At 36.1% G+C, this 18,712-nt stretch overlaps 1 protein-coding gene across 2 annotated transcripts; it reads right to left on the bottom strand.

The window, feature by feature from the left end:
- Positions 1 to 529: 529 nt before the first annotated feature.
- LOC137032839 (glutathione hydrolase 1 proenzyme-like) lies at positions 530 to 18,046 on the bottom strand. Of its 2 annotated transcripts, XM_067404805.1 has the most exons (16): positions 17,885 to 18,046; positions 17,632 to 17,691; positions 17,150 to 17,221; positions 16,873 to 16,932; positions 14,213 to 14,386; positions 13,933 to 14,063; positions 8,928 to 9,017; positions 8,565 to 8,754; positions 8,192 to 8,352; positions 6,312 to 6,461; positions 4,931 to 5,067; positions 4,050 to 4,237; positions 3,142 to 3,257; positions 2,051 to 2,166; positions 1,764 to 1,871; positions 530 to 1,653 (listed from the first exon to the last, which is right to left on the bottom strand). In XM_067404805.1, exons 2-16 carry the CDS (start codon positions 17,655 to 17,657, stop codon positions 1,495 to 1,497), a joined length of 1,878 nt encoding a protein of 625 aa, XP_067260906.1. In that variant the 5' UTR covers positions 17,658 to 17,691; positions 17,885 to 18,046; the 3' UTR covers positions 530 to 1,494. The 2 variants fall into 2 exon arrangements, with proteins under 2 accessions (XP_067260906.1, XP_067260905.1); XM_067404804.1 differs by having other exon boundaries at positions 533 to 1,653; positions 16,873 to 17,221; positions 17,885 to 17,899.
- Between the last annotated feature and the right edge of the window lie 666 nt (positions 18,047 to 18,712).

Genomic DNA, 18,712 nt, shown 5'->3' with positions numbered 1-18,712 from the left:
ATATTGAATAATACATACGGAATTGCTGCTTTTTATATATTGAAAAATGTGGCAATATATTTACTAATATATCATAATGAAATTTTATATTCAGTAATAGGCTACACTTCTTACCATATAGATGTATGTGATCATATATGGTATTGCATGTGTAAAAATATATTGCACATATATTTATTCATGCAGTACACACACACACACACACACACACACACACACATATAACGTTATAATAATAATTCCTTACATTTATATAGCGCTTTTCTGGGTACTCAAAGTGCTTTTACATGTGGAAGGAGGAATCTCCTCAATATATATTTTCCCCCTTATTTATCAGTTTTTTGACATTACACATTTTAGCACAGAAGCCGAAAATACTTTTGTGACTGTTGTTATGTCATAAGCTGTCATTAGATTACTGTGTGAATTTTTTATTTGTGGATGTCCCAATCTACAGAGCACCCAAAGAGACATGGTGGAAAAATTTGGGACGGGAGAAAAAAAAAAAAAAAAATTCAAGGTTTTGTGCTCCCTTGCAAACTTTTGCGTTCTCTTGCAAAGACATTTGCATGTGCTCGCAAAACCTGTTGTGAGTTCTGTTTAATTTCCCCAAGGCAGTGCTTCAGAGAGCTGTGTACATTAACAGTGGAGAGATGTTAATAGAGTTTTATTTTGAACTTAGACTTAAGTATAAAGAAATATGTTCAATGTTTAGCTCAAAGCACGGTTTTGATGTAAGTGAAAGACACTTGAACTGGTTAAGTTCGGTAAAGTTGGCAACATATTCATAGATTCAAATTTCCCGGATCAATAACTTGTGAGCTAAACATTGTTAAAACACGTATAACACCTCTTTACATTCGTAGTAAGATAGACAAAGAGCTACAACCTAATTTTCCTCAAAACGAGCCTTCCTCCACACTGGACAGAATACATTGATCTATATGGCATGCACAGGCGGCTGCAGGGCATTTTGCATCATGATTTCTTTTATTATGGAAAGCCAGTTCATCCACTGATACCCTATAAATGCATCATATATTACAGTCATTTTCAGTTACCTCAGAATAGCAACACGCCAATCAAAATATGTTTAAATCAAAATATGTTGATGTACAAAAGGACATTGTGTTTATCAATTTCAGCACAAACCAATGTTACAATACTCACAACAGTACAAAATATCATTTTTTGAGTGTATATTGAGAAGGTTTTGTTTTGCATATTTCAAAATGCAAGTGATAGCAATAGATAAGCTTAATAAAAAATGGACAAACTGGAATAGTACTGATAAAATGTGCAGCATTTTTAGGATCTTTGTGTGATATCGTAATGCAGGATGGCTGAAAGAATGTTATGAATAACTTTCTGCACGTTGCCTGCTCAGGTTTTATTGGCACCCATAAAGCATCCCAGCAAACAAGTCTGGATCTGTCACTAGATAACAGTTTTACTTTTTGAGGCTCAACAGCAGCATGATCACAGGTGCAGCACTCAGTATCCAGCAGGAGAGCCATTATTCCTGCTGTCGGATTCAGCACAGATTTTGTCCCCCTGTCGTACGACCGCCTGGACCACTGATAATGTTTTTGAAGTATAACATGTGTTTTGAATTATATTATGATTCTTCTGCTTCAAGCCATCAATTACGTTCTGCACACATAAATACAACACAGAGAGAAAATTAGTATAATTATCACTCTTGTGACTTTGTGAATTTAATTTAGATGACAAACTTTTGTTGTCAAGTGTAAGGATCCTACCTTATCAAAGTCATCTTCTATATTTGTCACATTCAGCGTGATCTGAACTCTGGGTTCATTAACAGATTTCTGCAGGTCATAATTAAAGAACAGATAGTTCAGGATCACCTGAGATGAGGGAGAAAGAGAGGAAAGGGTTTTAGACAAAAGACAAAAAGATTTAAATATCACACAAACCTATGGTTTATTTATTAAAACACATAACCTTAGTCATATTACTGTAGTCAGGGTATTGATAATGTTTTCTGTAATGTAAAGTTGAGCAATGCTTTAATTGTTTTTGTTACCTGAGCAACTGATGTGGTGATATTTGTCCCTCCTGCACCTCCAACCACCATTTTGACTTTTCTGCTCTCTTTGTCCAATATTATTGTGGGGCACTTTGATGAAAGTGGCCTTTTACCTTGTCAAAACAAATAGTATTTTACATGTGAACATTTACATTTATATAGGCGTTATTTTTCTTGTAATCAACTCTTTCCCCACCAGAATTTTCTTGTAAATGTTGCCAGCAAGCAGCAGCAGCGTTTTTGATCATTTTTACAAAACTTTCATGGCCCCGAGGATATGTTTTTGTATAAATATCTGAACATGCAATATATGCAAAGAAAGCCTCATCCTGGGTTTGACATTTCATTAAAGTGTTTATTTTTTATTTATTTATTTTTTTTCTAAGCAGAGGCTTAGTTTTTTTTTTTTTTTTTTTTTTAAATATTGCATGAAAGTTTTGTGGGTTGAGTCCGACTGGTTATATATTAATAATGTAATCATCAGACATTAAACAGCGTTTAAATAAAAACTGCCTAATGTTACTGAATGAAATGTCAAACCCAGGATGAGCGACAGTTACATAAGCAATGCTTCTAGCAATGCAAAAATGCAAAAGCAGTGCTCTTTCAGAAGATTTGTAATAGCGCCCCTCAGTGAAAACATGGATTGCCGGTAGGGAAAGAGTTAATATTGTAAATTATTTAAAGGTGCTCTAAGCGATCCTGGGTGGAGTAACTTCCTGCTGACGTTCGAAGTGTTGTCAAACAAAACAGAGGCTAGCTAGACCCTCCCTCCTCCTCCTCCTCTCCCTCCCCTCCGTGCTTCCTGAAACAGTCATGAACGCGCATTTAAAATCATTCTTGTCGGTTATTGACTGGAGCATGTTTATTATGTTAAGTGGTCCAGGCTGCACCAGTTTGTTTTTATTGCCATTTTCGGAGCTTGTGGCGACTACAGAGACCGTGTTTTTTTACAGTGTGTTCAGGGGACAGGCAGCTAGCGGATAGTGAGGAGATGTTTGCTGTATGTGACAAAAAATGTTTTGGCCTAAAAACGCGTGACATCACTTAGAGCACCTTTAAACTCAAGGCATGCAATTTGTTTTTACCTGGTTTAATTAAGTTGTTTTTGCTAACTCCATTTATCACCTCAGGAACAATGAAATCCCTCATTTGGTTATTAAAAATAATGCCTGTTGAGCGGGACATCACCCTAGAACCAAAGCTGTGAGAACACAAAAAAGATCCAGACAACAAGATTGAAAAGAACAACATAGCAGCAGATCTTTATAAAAATATACACCAAAAATACATTAATATCTTGTTATACAAACGTGTTGTATCTTACTTTGTTGAGTAAATCATGTTAGGAGTGTTTAAGTATTAGGCTAGGTCTCACTAGCTGATTTGAATGATTTTGGTAGAAGTCAAATCTACTGGCTGTTCTTATTAAAATGACAGACTTAATGACTGCCTCTGACTTTCTAGATGAAAAATAACAGGAGCGCTATGTGAACATATAGTTGGTAGTCAACCAAAATAATACTTTTACTGGTGTGGGAAAAAATGGGGATGTGTATTTGCTGCCTTTAAGTGGTGCTATAATCACAGAATTTGAAAAGTTAAAAAGTGAAAGTGTCAGTTCATTCTCTCAAGTATTAATCTGCTGCGGCAGATATTAAGGTTTTTGACAGCGGCAGAACTTAAGGTTTTTGATGAAAACATTCCAGGATTTTTCTTCATATCATAGTGGACTTCAATGGACTCCAAACGGTTGAAGGTCAAAATGACCGTTTCAGTGCAGCTTCAAAGGGCTTTAAACGATACCAGACGACGCCTTCCCTTCTAGTTGGAAATTGCCTGAGAGTCAATGAATCTGCTGACTCTCTGACAACTTCCAACATGTTATTACAGCTAGTGGGTAGGGCGTTCAGTTGTTGCAGCTCTCAACAATTGAAATTAGCTGTGATAGATCAAGACCAGGACACTGAACTCTATGTCTCTATATTTCTCTTACTAGTCATTGATACTGCTGGTGACTGCCACTGCACTCCCATCTTCTGCGATGACTGACAGGTGAGATGTGCCATGGTCATAAGGCACTTTATCAATGCCCTCCTGCTCATAGCTGGTTTGTTTGTAGTCATCTTTAATCTTACTCCTGATGTGGTCTGCAAAGCTCACTGAGGTCATATTTTGGACAATCTGTAAAAACAAGATTGACAAAATAAGTAAATATAGGAACAGTGAAAAGCTTTGAGAAAAAGACATCTGCTAGAACATAAGTCACTCCTGTTAGATTAGATGTGGCAAAGTTAAAGGAATAGTTCACTTTCAAATTAAAATTTCCCAAAGCTTTCCTCATCCTCAAGCCATCCTATAGGTGTATCCTGACGCATTCGAGCTTTAAAATATCTAGCTTCCGCCAGACCGCCTTCCATATTCTTCAAAAAGCTTACGCTGTACGTCCTTGTATATGGATATATGGATATATTTTTTACACAAACACATCGCTTCGCTTCAGGAGGTCTTTATTAACCCCTGGAGCCGTATGGAGTACGTTTATGATGGATGTGGATGGAGACAATTTCTTCAGCTCATACTTGTTTGGTAACGCATTACTGCCATTATAAAGCTCAGCTGCATCAGGATTTTGATTAAGATTTCTACGACTGTGTTCGTCAGAAAGAAGAAAGTCATTTAAACCTAGGATGGCTTGAGGGTAATTTTCATTTGAAAGTGAACTAATCCTTCAAGACAATTCAGAAATTCTGTATTTGAGATGCGAGTTGCATTAAAGGTAGAGTTCACCCAAAACTGAAAATTCAACTGCCCACAAGGCTATTGCTATCAAGTAGAGGCCCAATGAATATATAAGTAGAGTTGAATTGAGTTCACCTCAGTGATGTTTTTATTATGTGGGTCTCCCAGTTTACTCTTTTGGGCATCAGCGAAGCGAAAAGCCTCTATCATGCGATGATACATCAAAGTCTTGTTCTTTATTGTGGACACACTGCTGCTTGAGATGTTGTAACCTGAAATGAAAAGTTCAAAAGTCATTATTTGAACTGAACCTTGGAAAATTTTAAAAGAATTAAAGAATAAGATTAAAGACCGACTCTGGGAGATTACTAAAGTCATGGTGCACACTGTACAAGTTTTTTAGTACTTTACGACTGTTGCTTTTCAAAGCGTTTGATGGGATCTCAAAATGTAAATGGTGAATTTCTGGAGTACACTATAAAATCCAGCAGCTGTTCTAACAAACACTTTTAGTTAACTTTACTAAATATATTAACTTAATTGTAAAAATCTAGTAATCTTTCATATTCACATATGCCTTGTTTACTCAGAAAACCCAAGTTAAGATTAATTGATTGGTTTGAGTGCCATTTTTTCTAGGAAAAATATAAAGTTTTAGAGGCGGAGCAATTCTCAATAGACTTTTCACTCATTTCCTCCACTTCTGCAGTTATCTTATGGTTGCATTCACTCATTTCCCAAAGTCATCTTGAATGCTGAATTGTCAATACAACTGAAAATTTTGAGAGAACAACACATAAGCTGACTTCATAAATTGATAATGATTTTTCTAAAATGTATTTGTTTGAATGACCATTATGGTTGATATAATCCCTTTATATTTGTGACAGTATTTTGAAATTGATCATGCTTGAGTCACACACTTCAACATTTACCATGCAAAACACAACTATGGTAGCTATACTAAGTCTAGAGTAAATGTAAAGCAAATTATCAAGTACTTTCTTCAGCTCTTGTTTAGTTTCTAGAACTCTTGTGTAAGTGAACTATACTAAATAAGCATTTGTCAGAATATACTATTCCTATTCTACTTTAGTAGTAAGTCTAGATTTTAAAGTGTAGCTCATGGTTGAGCAAAAGATGATGGCATGAACAGCCTTTTACAGAACAAACTCAAGGTCATTTAAATAGAACTATATTAATATAAAGGTAATGGGAGATGATGTGTTGGATGATCATATAGAGAAGGTAAACTGTAGTAGCTTTGAACTGAACGTGTTTCTCACATGCACACTTACAGTACTTCATCAGCATAATGCATAAACTGTGATACACTTAAGAACTGTCAGTAATGAGGGAGGTTAGTGGCACAATATGTGACACCCCCCTATCATTATCATGTCTCCTATAACATGGGCTGATCCTGAATGAAGTGTTCAGATGGCTTTATTAATACAATGAATTATTTGGAGTAATTGGAGATCCTTACCAACCTGTAATCCACACACACACACACCTTTGAGTATGTTGAGTATCAGAGCGAGCACCGGTCCACCGAATGGAGCATCAGGAGCATGAAATGTGTAGTTCCCCACAGTAAAGTTTAATGCAGACTCATTCAGCACCGCCTCGTAATTCTTCAGGTCCTCGTGTGTTATATTCCCTCCTGTGTTAGGAGAAACAAAGATGATAACATTTTATAATACGGGTGCATTAATAAGCATTCATTCATTCTTAAATAATGCACAGATGAGTTCATGTATGACTCATGAAGAACTATAATAATAATAATTCCTTACATTTATATAGCGCTTTTCTGGGCACTCAAAGCGCTTTACATATTGAAGGGGGAATCTCCTCAACCACCACCAATGTGCAGCATCCACCTGGATGATGCGACGGCAGCCATATTGCGCCAGAACGCCCTCCACACACCAGCTTATTGGTGGAGAGGAGACAAAGTGATGAAGCCAATCAGTGTATGGAGATGATTAGGAGGCCATGATGGACAGAGGCCAATGGGCAAATTTGGCCAGGATGTCTAAACCATTCATTCATTATTTTTGCATCAGCAACTAATAAAGAGTCTATCTGACGAATAGATTAGGTAATATATGAATTGCTATTAATTAAATGTGTCATCATGTCATATTTACTTATCACATAGTATTAACTAATAGTGTAAAATTTAATTTTAGTTGGTGATGCAGTACTCATTAATTAATGGTTTAGTTCTCCATGAGTCATAATAATAATAATAATAAACTTTATTTTAAATAGGGCCTTTAAAGCAGCTTCTCAATGCACTTTACACAATAAAACAGACAGATAAAAATACAAAGCATACAAAAACATAATAAAAAAACAGACTGGAATACAAAACTATGGAAGCTTGTTTCCACCACTAAATAAAAATACAAAAAGGTAATTGCAACTTTTTTGCTGAATCTACATCTCGCAATTCTGAATTATTTTCTCATAATTGCGAGATATAAACTCACAATTGCAAGTTGCAAGTCAAAATTTATATCTTGCAATTCTGACTTTATATCACAAAATTCTGAGGAAAAAAAATCAGAATTGTGAGATAAAAAGTTGCAATTATACCTTTTTTTTAATTCAGTGGCGGAAACAAGCTTCTATACAAAACAGTTAAAACAAAAAAAAACATGATATTTTAACTGATATACTTTAAAGGTGCTACAGAGGATGTTTTGTTTTATACATTTTTTGCAATACTGTCTTTACTAACTGATAAAAGATTATTTATTAGGTGCACTGAAAGGAATCATATTAATATACATCATCTGTACACAAGGTAGGGCCTTAAAAACATCAGCCAATCGTTTACGCGATCATCGCGTAAACGATTGGCCCTCTGGCTTGTCAATCACTGCCGTGACGTTCCTTGTGAGAGACGAGCGCGGCTGCGCGCTCCAGTAACTTTCCACACTCCACAGGCGCCGCATGCAATGTTTTTGTCCGGAGACAGGAGTAACAACTGCAGATTATGAGTTACCTGCGGTGAGTCCGACATAATGAATCCACTAACACGACACAGCGAATGCCGGTGGTAAACACACGTGTTCCGATACTCGTGGCACGAGTTTTGGGAGGCGTTCCCTCAAAATGAGCTGTGAAGGAGGGGGGTTGTTCTTACGCATGCGCTCATTTCAAAAACTCACTAACAGTCTTTGGTTTCTCAGTCGAAGAAAAGATCATCTGTAGCACCTTTAACTAATGATTAGCTGTGCATTAGTTAATCATGCATTGATGTATATTAGTGCACTGTATTGTAGAGTGTTTCCACAAAGACTCAAATTTGCATACTTTGATAAAAAAATAGTCACTAGACACCTTAGATATGAATAGAGTCAAATTTAAGCAAGAAATAACCTGCAGCATTGATATCATCCACTATACTCTGAGTCAATGATCCACTGTAAAAGGCATCTGGTCCTTCTTCTGCTATCTTTTTATAGGTGTCAGCTAGTTTGGGAAATCTTATAGTATCATTTTCCTTCAAGGCTTTATTGTTTGAGTCACAAAACACTTCACTAGAAATGAGAGAGAGAAGAGGAGTAATAAAATGATATCATACAAATTTAAAAGGCTGATGCTTTAGGGACGCGGGTGTATATAGAAACATTTAGTATTATAATAGTGTCAGATCTGCCTTTTTAAGATATTTGCCACTGAGAAAGTGTGTTTTTGAAGTTTTAAAAACAAGCCCAGTTATTTTGCTAGTTTACAAATTCTGTATTCTTACCATAATGTTGTATCATTCAGAATTGTGTGACGAGTCTCATTTATGGCTCTGGCCAAGGCCTTGCCAATCCGGAAACCCTCTAATGCCAGCTTTATACTGGGCTCAAACAGCTCCTTCCATGGCAGTCTCCCGTGTCTTTTGTGTGCCATCCCATAACCACGCAGTTCTCCTGGTACAGCTATGAATAACCCTGTCATTGATACAAAGTCATTTGAGTGGTCAAGTCATCCAAGAGCCAAACTGGCAAGAAAACATCAGAGATATAACTTTTCTGTTTTAGTGGACTAATATGTTTACTGAATCTGTGCTGTAAAGCCATCATGGAGGCTGGATTTGGGCATATGTATATTTATGGTGGTTTACCTGGTTTTGCTTTCTCAGGGTCATTGCCAAACATGTTCTTTGAAGCACTCATTGGAGCGGTTTCTCTTGCATTAATTGTCTCCACTTTACCTGAGGGCAAAAACATGAAACTTTTCATTTAAATTTTTTCTCATTTGCTAAGACACACTAAATAAAACACTTGATCTTCATCATCACCTTTTTAGCAGAAGTCTTCTCTTGCAAATGTCAACACTTTTTAATTTGTTTCACACATTTTTTCACACCCTTTGTCAAAACAGTAAACACAGATCTCACTGAAAGACCCCAAACTCTACTGGATTCACTGTGTTGAACAAAAGGAAAACATCCATTTACAGTTGATGGAAAGTACTTGCATAATTATGAATCTCTAATGCATCTGTGTGAAACTCGTTTGCACAGCTCTTCAATCAGCAATCACTGATAAATCTATAAAAGATGTCACCTCTGTATGAGTTTGCATGCGTGGTGGAGGAGCTGCAGCAAGAGGACAAAACGACAAGCGTGTAAAGATGCTGCTTTTTAAGGCACTATAAAAAATAAAGTTTATTATTATTATCATTATTAAGATAGAGCTCAATATTTAAATGAAATTTGGGCAACAATTATTGACCATGTCATCAATCATGTCCTTTAGAGAGGCGGGACAAAGCGTCCAGCCCATTCTGAGTCAGAGCACTGTGGCATCTATTGTCAGGCTTTTCAGAATGAGAACAGGTAAGTTATAATGTTACTGTATACTACTGTGTATGTCAGCTTTACTGCTTTGCCTTGTTGGCAGAACAAGCTATGTCAACAGTAATGCAGATGTTTCATGTGACTGTCATGATGTCAAAGTGGACATGCTTTTTGCTTTTACTTTATAATCCACACACTGGTGACAGAGGAAAGATCTTTAGTGTTGAACAGGAGGCTGTCATTGAAATGATCGTGGCAAACAATTAGACTGCATGAAATCCAGGCAGCAGTAATTGCATTTCAGGATTATTTAGAAATATCAACTGTGTGAGTTTGGCAACTGTTAATAGATTCCTTAAACGAAACCATGTCAGAATGAAGCTGTATGAAGTTCCATTCCGAAGAAACTCTAACAATGTAAAGGAGGCAAGTTTCCAGTATGTGCAGGTATGGATCTGTTATTGTAATGCCTTGCTATACCATACAGTTACAGTTGAGCTCAAAAGTTTACATACCCCTTGCAGAATCTGCAAAAATGTTAGTCTTTATAACAAAAGAAGGATCAATAAATCAGCATTTTATTTTTAATTTAGTACTGTCCTGAATAAGCAATTTCACGTAAAAGATGTTTACAAAAAGTCTACAAGACAAAAAGAAAAATAACTAAAGAATAAAAAAAATCATCCAGGTAACCACACAGTATTAAGAATCAAGGCTATGTTTGTTTTGTTTTGTTTTGTTTTTTGTCTTGGGAACTTTATGTAAACATTTATTATGTAAAAAAGTTTATTCAGGACAGCACTAAATAAAAAAATAAAAATAAAAAAATAAATAAAAAAAACTTTTTATGATTCTTCTCATTTTGTTAAAATGATTAAAGGTGCCCTAGAACCCCTTTTCAAAAGATGTAATATAAGTCTAAGGTGTCCCTTGAATGTGTCTGTGAAGTTTCAGCTCAAAATACCCCATATATTTTTTTTTATAAAATTTTTTAACTGCCTATTTTGAGCCATTATTACACACCGTATGCACCGATTAAGTGTGCGGCCCCTTTAAATCTCCCGCGAGCTCTCAACTGCCTTAAACAGCAAACACAAAGTTCACACAGCTAATATAACCCTCAAAATGGATCTTTACAAAGTGTTCATCGTGCATACATCGATTCCTGTCAGTATAGTATTTATTTGGATGTTTACATTTGATTCTGAATGAGTTTAAGGCTGTGCTCCGTGGCTAACGGCTAATGCTACACTGTTGGAGAGATTTATAAAGAATGAAGTTGTGTTTATGAATTATACAGACAGAAAGTGTTTAAAAATGAAAATAACGACAGTCTTGTCTCTGTGAATACAGTAATAAACGATAGTAACTTTAACCACATTTAACAGTACATTAGCAACATGCTAACAAAACATTTAGAAAGACAATTTACAAATATCCCTAAAAATATCATGTTATCATGGATCATGTCAGTTATTATTGCTCCATCTGCCATTTTTTGCTATTGTCATTGCTTGCTTATCTAGTCTGATGATTCAGCTGTGCACAGATCCAGACGTTAATACTGGCTGCCCTTGTCTAATGCCTTGAACATGAGCTGGCATATGCAAATATTGAGGGCGTGCATATTAATGATCCCGACTGTTACGTAACAGTCAGTGTTATGTTGAGATTCGCCTGTTCTTCGGAGGTCGTTTAAACAAATGAGATTTATATAAGAAGGAGGAAACAATGGAGTTTGAGACTCACTGTATGTCATTTCCATGTACTGAACTCTTGTTATTTAACAATGCCAAGATAAATTAAATTTTTAATTCAATGGCACCTTTAACATTTTTGCAGATTCTCAAGGGGTATGTAATCTTTCAAGCTCAATTGTACATGCAACTGGAATAATTTGCTTATGAATTAGCATTTTTTTTTTTTTACTAATGATGGATCTTGAAGGTGAACGGGCACATCACAAATTAATTTATGTGGATAAAGCTGGCTTCAACCTCTGTAAAGTGAGGAGATGCAGGAGGAACATCATTTGTCAGAATGCCACTGTTACAGTGCCAGGTCAGAGGGGCCATCCAGTGATGGTGTCCTTTGCCTCATACCAACTATTGGCCCGTACAATGCAGAATGCCTCATCACAACGCAAAGAGAGAGGCCTGGCATAACTCTGTACGTCATCATTTGGGACAATGTTGCCTTGCACCGCTCTGTGGCATAATTGTCAGGAACGAAGACTAAATGTGTAAGTTCTGAGTATTTCAACTCTTTATTTTGTTTTTTAGATATTTCCACCCATATGTTTTTTGTTTGTTTTTTAAGTAGTTAGCCTTTCCCAGTTTGAAAAGTATCATTTATTTCATATTGATAGTGAAACATTGTCTGTAAAATGTCAATCTCTTGTAATCAAGTCTTTACAGCACACATGCATGAGTTAATGTAACTACTGTATCAGCAGTTACTGTCTTTAAATAAAGCAACATGCAGCATAACACCAGTGTTTCTCAGCTCATCACTGACTGAAGCACAGGCTCTTCTCTTCAGCACAATCATGGCCCACAAAACTCAGACAACAGAAACAGAACATTAAACACTAACAGATCTCTCTAGATCTCTGCATCTTCACTTATTACAAACCAGTATGACTTTATTTCTTCCATACAAAACTTCTTATTGGCCTGGTTTCATAAACAGAGCTTAGTTTAGGCCACGACTAAGTATTAGTTAAATTAGCATATTTAAACTGGTTTTATAACAATGCCTTAGAGTAAAACATTACTGGTGTGCGTTTTGAGACAAAAAAAAATGGCACTGACATATTTTAAGATCTGACAGTGCAAGTTGCTTTTAGTTAAGACAGCTCAAACATGCATTCGTTGTCTGGGACTAGCTTAAGCCTTGTCAGTGAAACCAGGGGAATGAGAAATAAGAGGTTTAGATGTTGATGTTTTATTTAAAATTATACATTTTGAAGTCACCATTATAGATGTGTTTGCTTTAGTTGGGCTCTTGACCCTTGACTTTTTGACATCATTTTTTTTTTGCCTGTTATAATTGTGTGATTCCAAAGCACATTTGTTACAGCAGATACATTGCAGAAGAAGATCAGATATGATTACTTATTGATAATCTTGATGATACACTCATCATAGTGGCCTAATTCACTTATCTCATCCAGAGTCTGTTCTCTGATATAGTATTCATATTAAGTTATTTCATATTATTGTAATCCTATAATACTACTGCACATAATCCTATTCTTCTTTGATATTTTGAAAGTTTTTAAGTCATTACTCAGACAGGATCATGTAGACTCACACAGACATCAAGATTCAGGGTATGAACCTCAACAATGGTGACAAAATATTAAGCTCAACAGATCTACTCTGAGCATCACGAAACAAGCTACTAAGCTTTTTGTTGATTGTCACCATTGTTGAGGTTCATACGCTGATTGTTGTCTGTACGAGTCTAAAAGACAGAGATCAAAACACTTTCTGTATAATGAAAACTTAAAAAAGTCTGTTATTTTTAGTAAAATTACGATTTTGACCCCAAGATCCCCAAATCAGGAAACATAGCAGGGCACCCACACGAGACTCTTGAAAAAGACTCTTGCCATATGACAAAGGTGCTGTAGAACCTTGAAAGATGTGTGTTATATATAGCATTTAAAGTGGCTCATCTATGATTATAAGCCAATGAACCACTTTTAGTGCTATTTAGCACCATTTTTGTTTGAGGTTACCATTGTGCTGGACTCTGGAGAGTAGAGACTGTGCTTCAGTCTAGGAGAAGAAGCATTATTAATGTTATGCTGCATGTTTGTTTAGTTAAAGGGAAGTAGCTGTGTACTAATCCAGGAAATACCTGTAACTTTTTTTTTTTTTTTTTTTTTTAATTACAATAATAATAATTAATCCTTTCCCCAACTAAACATAGAAACTAAGAGACAGTTTGAGAACCTTTAAATGATTATACAGGGTTTAACAGGTTCTTTATACAGTAGTGGTGCTATATACCACCCCAAAGAACCCCTGAAGAACTTTCTTGTGTGTGTGTGTGTGTGTATCAGTTAAATTAACCATTAGTCACAGCTCTAGATTAGTTAAGTTTGTGAATTTCAGCCAAATCAGTCATATATTTTGTCATTGAAAATTTCTTAAAAATTTGTGTTAAAATATTGTCTTGTTCTCATGAGCTAAGTATATCATCTGTGCTTTATAAGACAAGCTCTTATATGAGTTTTTTTGTTGTTGTTGTTTCTTGAACTGTTGCCATTGCGGGGAATTGTTATGGCAGTCCGGTTAAGTCTCTCAAAGCCACGTACCTGTTGATGGATTGTATATGGTGAAAACCACACCTCCTCCGATGCCCATGCTGTGAGGATTAACCAGACTCAAACACAGCAGAGCAGCAATAGCAGCATCAACTGCTGAACCGTTACGCTTCAACATGTCACTGTAAGACATTAAAGAGCTCTGTGTAAAGTCAAGTGAACAATTCAAGTGACTTCATATTAGTAATGCAGATTCTAAGGCTGCAAAAGTCTCAGTTCTCATGCAGGGAATCTTCCCCAGAAACATAAATGTGGCTCTTTAGAAACATACCTCCCAATCTCAGAGCAAGTCCTGGCACCTGCTGCCACTGCTGCTTTAGCATAGCATTTATCAGGGCGTCCCGAATTGATGGAATTTCGATATATTATCACAACCCCTGGAATCACTGAGATGATGATCAGGCACACGCACACACACACGCACTGGCTCTTGCTCAGGCACGGGCTGAAAGTAAACCACCAGAGTTTGAGATATTGGATATTGAGATATTTGTAGGCAGAGAAGTGCTTGTCTCTTCCTTATATTATCAACTGGCATACCTGATCAAATCATGTAATTTCAGTGTGTCACATGATACTTTTATAATTCAATATGGAATATGCTACATCTTGAACCTATACCGTTCTGAGAACTAGTAGATTTTCTTTTATATTTTAACATTTTACTAGTTTACTATTGTGTGTGTGTGTGTGTGTGTGTGTGTGTGTGCACAGAAAAAAAAGGGTTTAAAATTGTACCTTTAGGGGTACAACAGTTTGTCACTGGGGCAGTACCTTTAAAGGGACATTTTTGTACACAACAAAAAGCTTATTCGAGATGCATTGGCGCTGCGCAGGCCGATCAGCGTATGACATCAAAGTACCGCGAGAGCCTTTGGAGAGCATTCGACTCATTATGCCTTTGAATTGCTTTCATGGTACTTTGAGGTCATACGCTGATCGGTCTGCGCAGTGCCAATGCATCTCGAACAAGCCTATTAACAATGTTAAATTAACTCTTCGGGCAGTATTAGTGTTAAAATAAGAGTGTTAAATGAACACTGAAGCAGTATTAAAGTTAATTAGATAATTAATGAGAAACACTGTCTCCTCACAACTAGAAGGTCTCTGGTTCGAGTATCAGCTGGGCCAGGAAGTCTTTCCTTCAGATCTGGGCCTGTATTTATCAAGCTGCTCAAAGTGCCATTTTTGTCTTACGTGCTGAGAATTCATGAAAATTACTTTTAAACTTAAGCTTAAAAGCAAGTTATCAAATTTCTTTAAAGCTAAGAATCACTCTTACTCTCCCAGTTATTTAAGACAGCTCAAGAGGTCTCTCAAGTGGTTAGGAGTTGCCAGTAGGGGCTTGTGATGGCACTGAGAAGAGACGTGTGTGAATGTTTCAGGGGAGTAAGAATATTTTTGAAAATGTTTAACGACGAGCAGTTAATCAAACGGTATCATTTGAACAGAGCAGGCATAATCTTTGTCAGCGCTGATTAATGTTGGGCTGAATTGTCCGACTAAGGGGCCGTTCACATATCGCTTTTGTACACGCAAATTCATTATTTAAAATGTAGGCGCGCAGCAAGCATGCTCATAATAGAAGCGATGCGCATGTGGTGCTGTGCGCTCGTTTTTTCTAGGCGCACATATGCCGCGGCGAGATAAAAACATCTAAATATCAGAATGCAACAAGCACGCTGCAGGTCATGTGACAAGAACCAACCAGCTTCAGCCTCTTCGTAACAACACCGAAAGCTCAGCCGAACAGCTGATCACAGCTGTACAGGGCGGGTTTTTATTTCTCATCTCCATAAATATGTCTAGTTCATTTTCTTTCTATCCAGTTCGTTTTCTTTTCGATTCCATGGTGGCTGATTATATCATAAAATCTAGGCTATATAGGCTACAGGCAGGTCAGTTGACAAAACACTGGTTTATCTTTCATTTCCAATGTATTTATCATCATGTATTCTCTTGAAAATTCTTTATTGTCAAATGTGTGTTGAATGTAATCTCCTCTTAGGAATTTCACCATTCAATGTGAATTTATCTGATAATATTCTTCTATTCAGTGATTGGTCTATGCCATCATCCAAAATCCTGTTTGTGGCACAGCAAAGTGTCGTGAATTATCTCTAAAACTGACACTTAAGATTTAGTCCTACACTTCACTTAAATTATGACTGAGATGCTTGATAACAGCTTTGAGCCAGGATTTTTTCAATCAATTCTTAGTTCTTGTTCTTGTGAGTAATTCTCAGAGGCTTGATAAATATGGGCCCTGGTTTCCCTCACAATCCAAAGATGTGTGAATTACAGATGTTAAGTTTTCTAAAGCTGTGAATGTGTGTTTTACTGCCTATGGATGGATCTGTGGCTGTTTTTTTTTTTAACCTTGTACAGAGGTTTCATGAACGTCTATATCAGACGTGCAGAAGACGTCAAAAAGAGTCGTCATAAAAACTTTCATTCTGCCTCCTCAGTGGACGTCTTTTCAATGTATGACTTTTGTGACAAAGATGTTTAAAGACGTAACTTTGCTCAGTGGGTCAGGTTTAATTTTGTGTTTATAACTAGCATTTATAGCCCCCAACCTGAGCAAGTTTGGGCAAGTGTATCATGTAATCACACACATATGTCAAGATTGTGGATATGAATCACAACAATGGTGACAATCAAAACTAAAAAGATTAGGACTCAAGGATGAGTTTTGTACTATGAAGCTACCGATCATGCATTGCAGCATGAAGCTTTTTTTTTTTTTTTAATTTTTGTCAAACTTTCGTTTTGTACTGTTAATACAGTACAAAACGATACATTTCTAGTACCGGTATATTGTGCAACACTAGAATATATGCATGTATATAGTTTGTGACCATAAGAAAAATACTGATTACTGGATATCATCTGAGGTGCACTAATTAGCAAGTAAATGATTATACTAACCGAGGAGGTGGCTCTGTGGATGCACCGCTGATTCCTGGAGGATCTGATCTCTGTGCAATTCTGACAAAAATAAATAATACATAACAATAATAAATAAATAAATAAATAAAAATAAATGATAGATAAGATAGAAATAGTCCTAGATAGACATATGCACACACACAGACACACACACACACATATATATATATATATATATATATATACATAGATAGATAGATAGATAGATAGATAGATAGATAGATAGATAGATTAGCAAGTAAATGTTTATAGTAACAGAGGGTCAGAGGTCACTGGTCCATCACTCGTCATAGACACACCGCTGGGTCCTGGAGCCTCTGATCTCTCCCTGCACACATACATACATATATACATACATTCATATAAACAACATCTTGAGTTGTTTGAAAGTTAACTTTTTAGTTTATTCAACTTTTATTATCCATTACAGCAAAATAATTTTAATATTGCATATTTTTCATATTTAAATTTGTAATTTTTAAACACTTTATGGCACAGCTACCATAAAAGTCACTTGAAGTTCTCATTTAGCAGATTCCACACAAACATAAATAATTTGTATTTATTTCGTAGGCTGAAATCTCTTCCTTGTTTTATCAACTGGCATACCTGACCAAATCATGTCATGTAAATTATTATGTCACTTGATCCCTTTATCATGCAAAATGGAATACGCTACTTCTCATAATACAGTTCTCATAGTACTGTGTGTGTGTGTGTGTGTGCATGCTTCATCACCATGATTTGCTTGTGAGACAACCCATTATTGAACAGTCCCTGTCCACCAGTTTAAAGAAACTGTAAAATAATAATAATGTTTAGGATTACATTTTTTTCAGCATGAGCAGCACTGTATTTTTGTATGCCATACAAAAAGACAGCTTCTCTCAAATTTCAGTGGAAAAAAGAACAAAGATTTAAAAGATATGGAACTTTCTTTCACCCTCTCAATATCAATGCATTTAATAAAATATGAAATAAAATATATTACCGTAGTCAGAGGAGGAGCTGAAAGGACAGCCGTTGTGTTGGCACAGCAGATTAGATGTAACATTTGCTACAAAAACAGACAGTTGAATAGTACACATGGTAACCGCAGGACTGTCCACAGTGCTGCTTCCTGTGAAGCTGTTTCCTGTTCATGTCTGCAACACTGCTGAGCGTGTTTCCTTCATAGGTCTGTTGAGCTGTATTTGAACCTGTAGGCCTGCTGTATTGTGCATATAATTTTCAGTTAGCCTATCGGTGGTGTACAGTGGTGTTCTAAGAAGAGGATAGAATAGAATTTGAGAATAGTCTAACAAGCATCACTCTCATTGGTTGCTCTTGGCTTCAGCTGCACAATTCAGCATTCATGATCATGGGAAGTACATAACACATTTTATTTTTTGTGATCTACCCTTTTTACTCCCATGCTTGAACAAAGAGTTGTGATGTAAGGTAAAATGTGCCAGTGAACTATCTACTTGAAAAAAACAAAACAAAAAACAAACAAATAAAAAAAAACATTTTAATTAGTCACAATTTTGAGGAAGGTGCATAATTATATGTAGATCATGTTTACAATTGACACAACATAAATAAAATGTTATACTTCACATTTGAATTCAAGTGTGGCAACCCAGAAATAACTTTATTTTCTGTAACACTTTTTGTTATTGTAAGCTAAAAACATAAAATTGTTTATTATTTGTTCATATAAGTTCCTTTTAGTTTTTCTAGAGGAACAATGAGCATGCCTGGCAAATGAATGGTGCCGCAGGTGCAGTTCACAGAGCAGTATATAAATTACCTAAGTCAGGACTGGCTTTTAAAGTAT

Source organism: Chanodichthys erythropterus, chromosome 12 (genome assembly GCF_024489055.1).
Source record: "Chanodichthys erythropterus isolate Z2021 chromosome 12, ASM2448905v1, whole genome shotgun sequence".
Lineage (NCBI taxonomy): Eukaryota > Metazoa > Chordata > Actinopteri > Cypriniformes > Xenocyprididae > Chanodichthys > Chanodichthys erythropterus.
Note: the sequence above shows the minus strand (reverse complement) of the source record. Positions and strands in the feature narration are given on the sequence as shown.

Bases quoted from the DNA above. Each gene is read 5' to 3' on its own strand.
- LOC137032839 (XM_067404804.1), bottom strand. From the start codon at position 17,081: ATGTATATATATATATATATATATATATATGTGTGTGTGTGTGTCTGT. The intron at 14,387-16,872 runs GTTAGTATAATC...GTTTACTTTCAG, and splicing joins TCCACAGAGCCACCTCCTCG to CCCGTGCCTGAGCAAGAGCC. The intron at 3,258-4,049 runs GTAAGAGAAATA...GTGTTCTCACAG, and splicing joins ACCAGCAGTATCAATGACTA to CTTTGGTTCTAGGGTGATGT.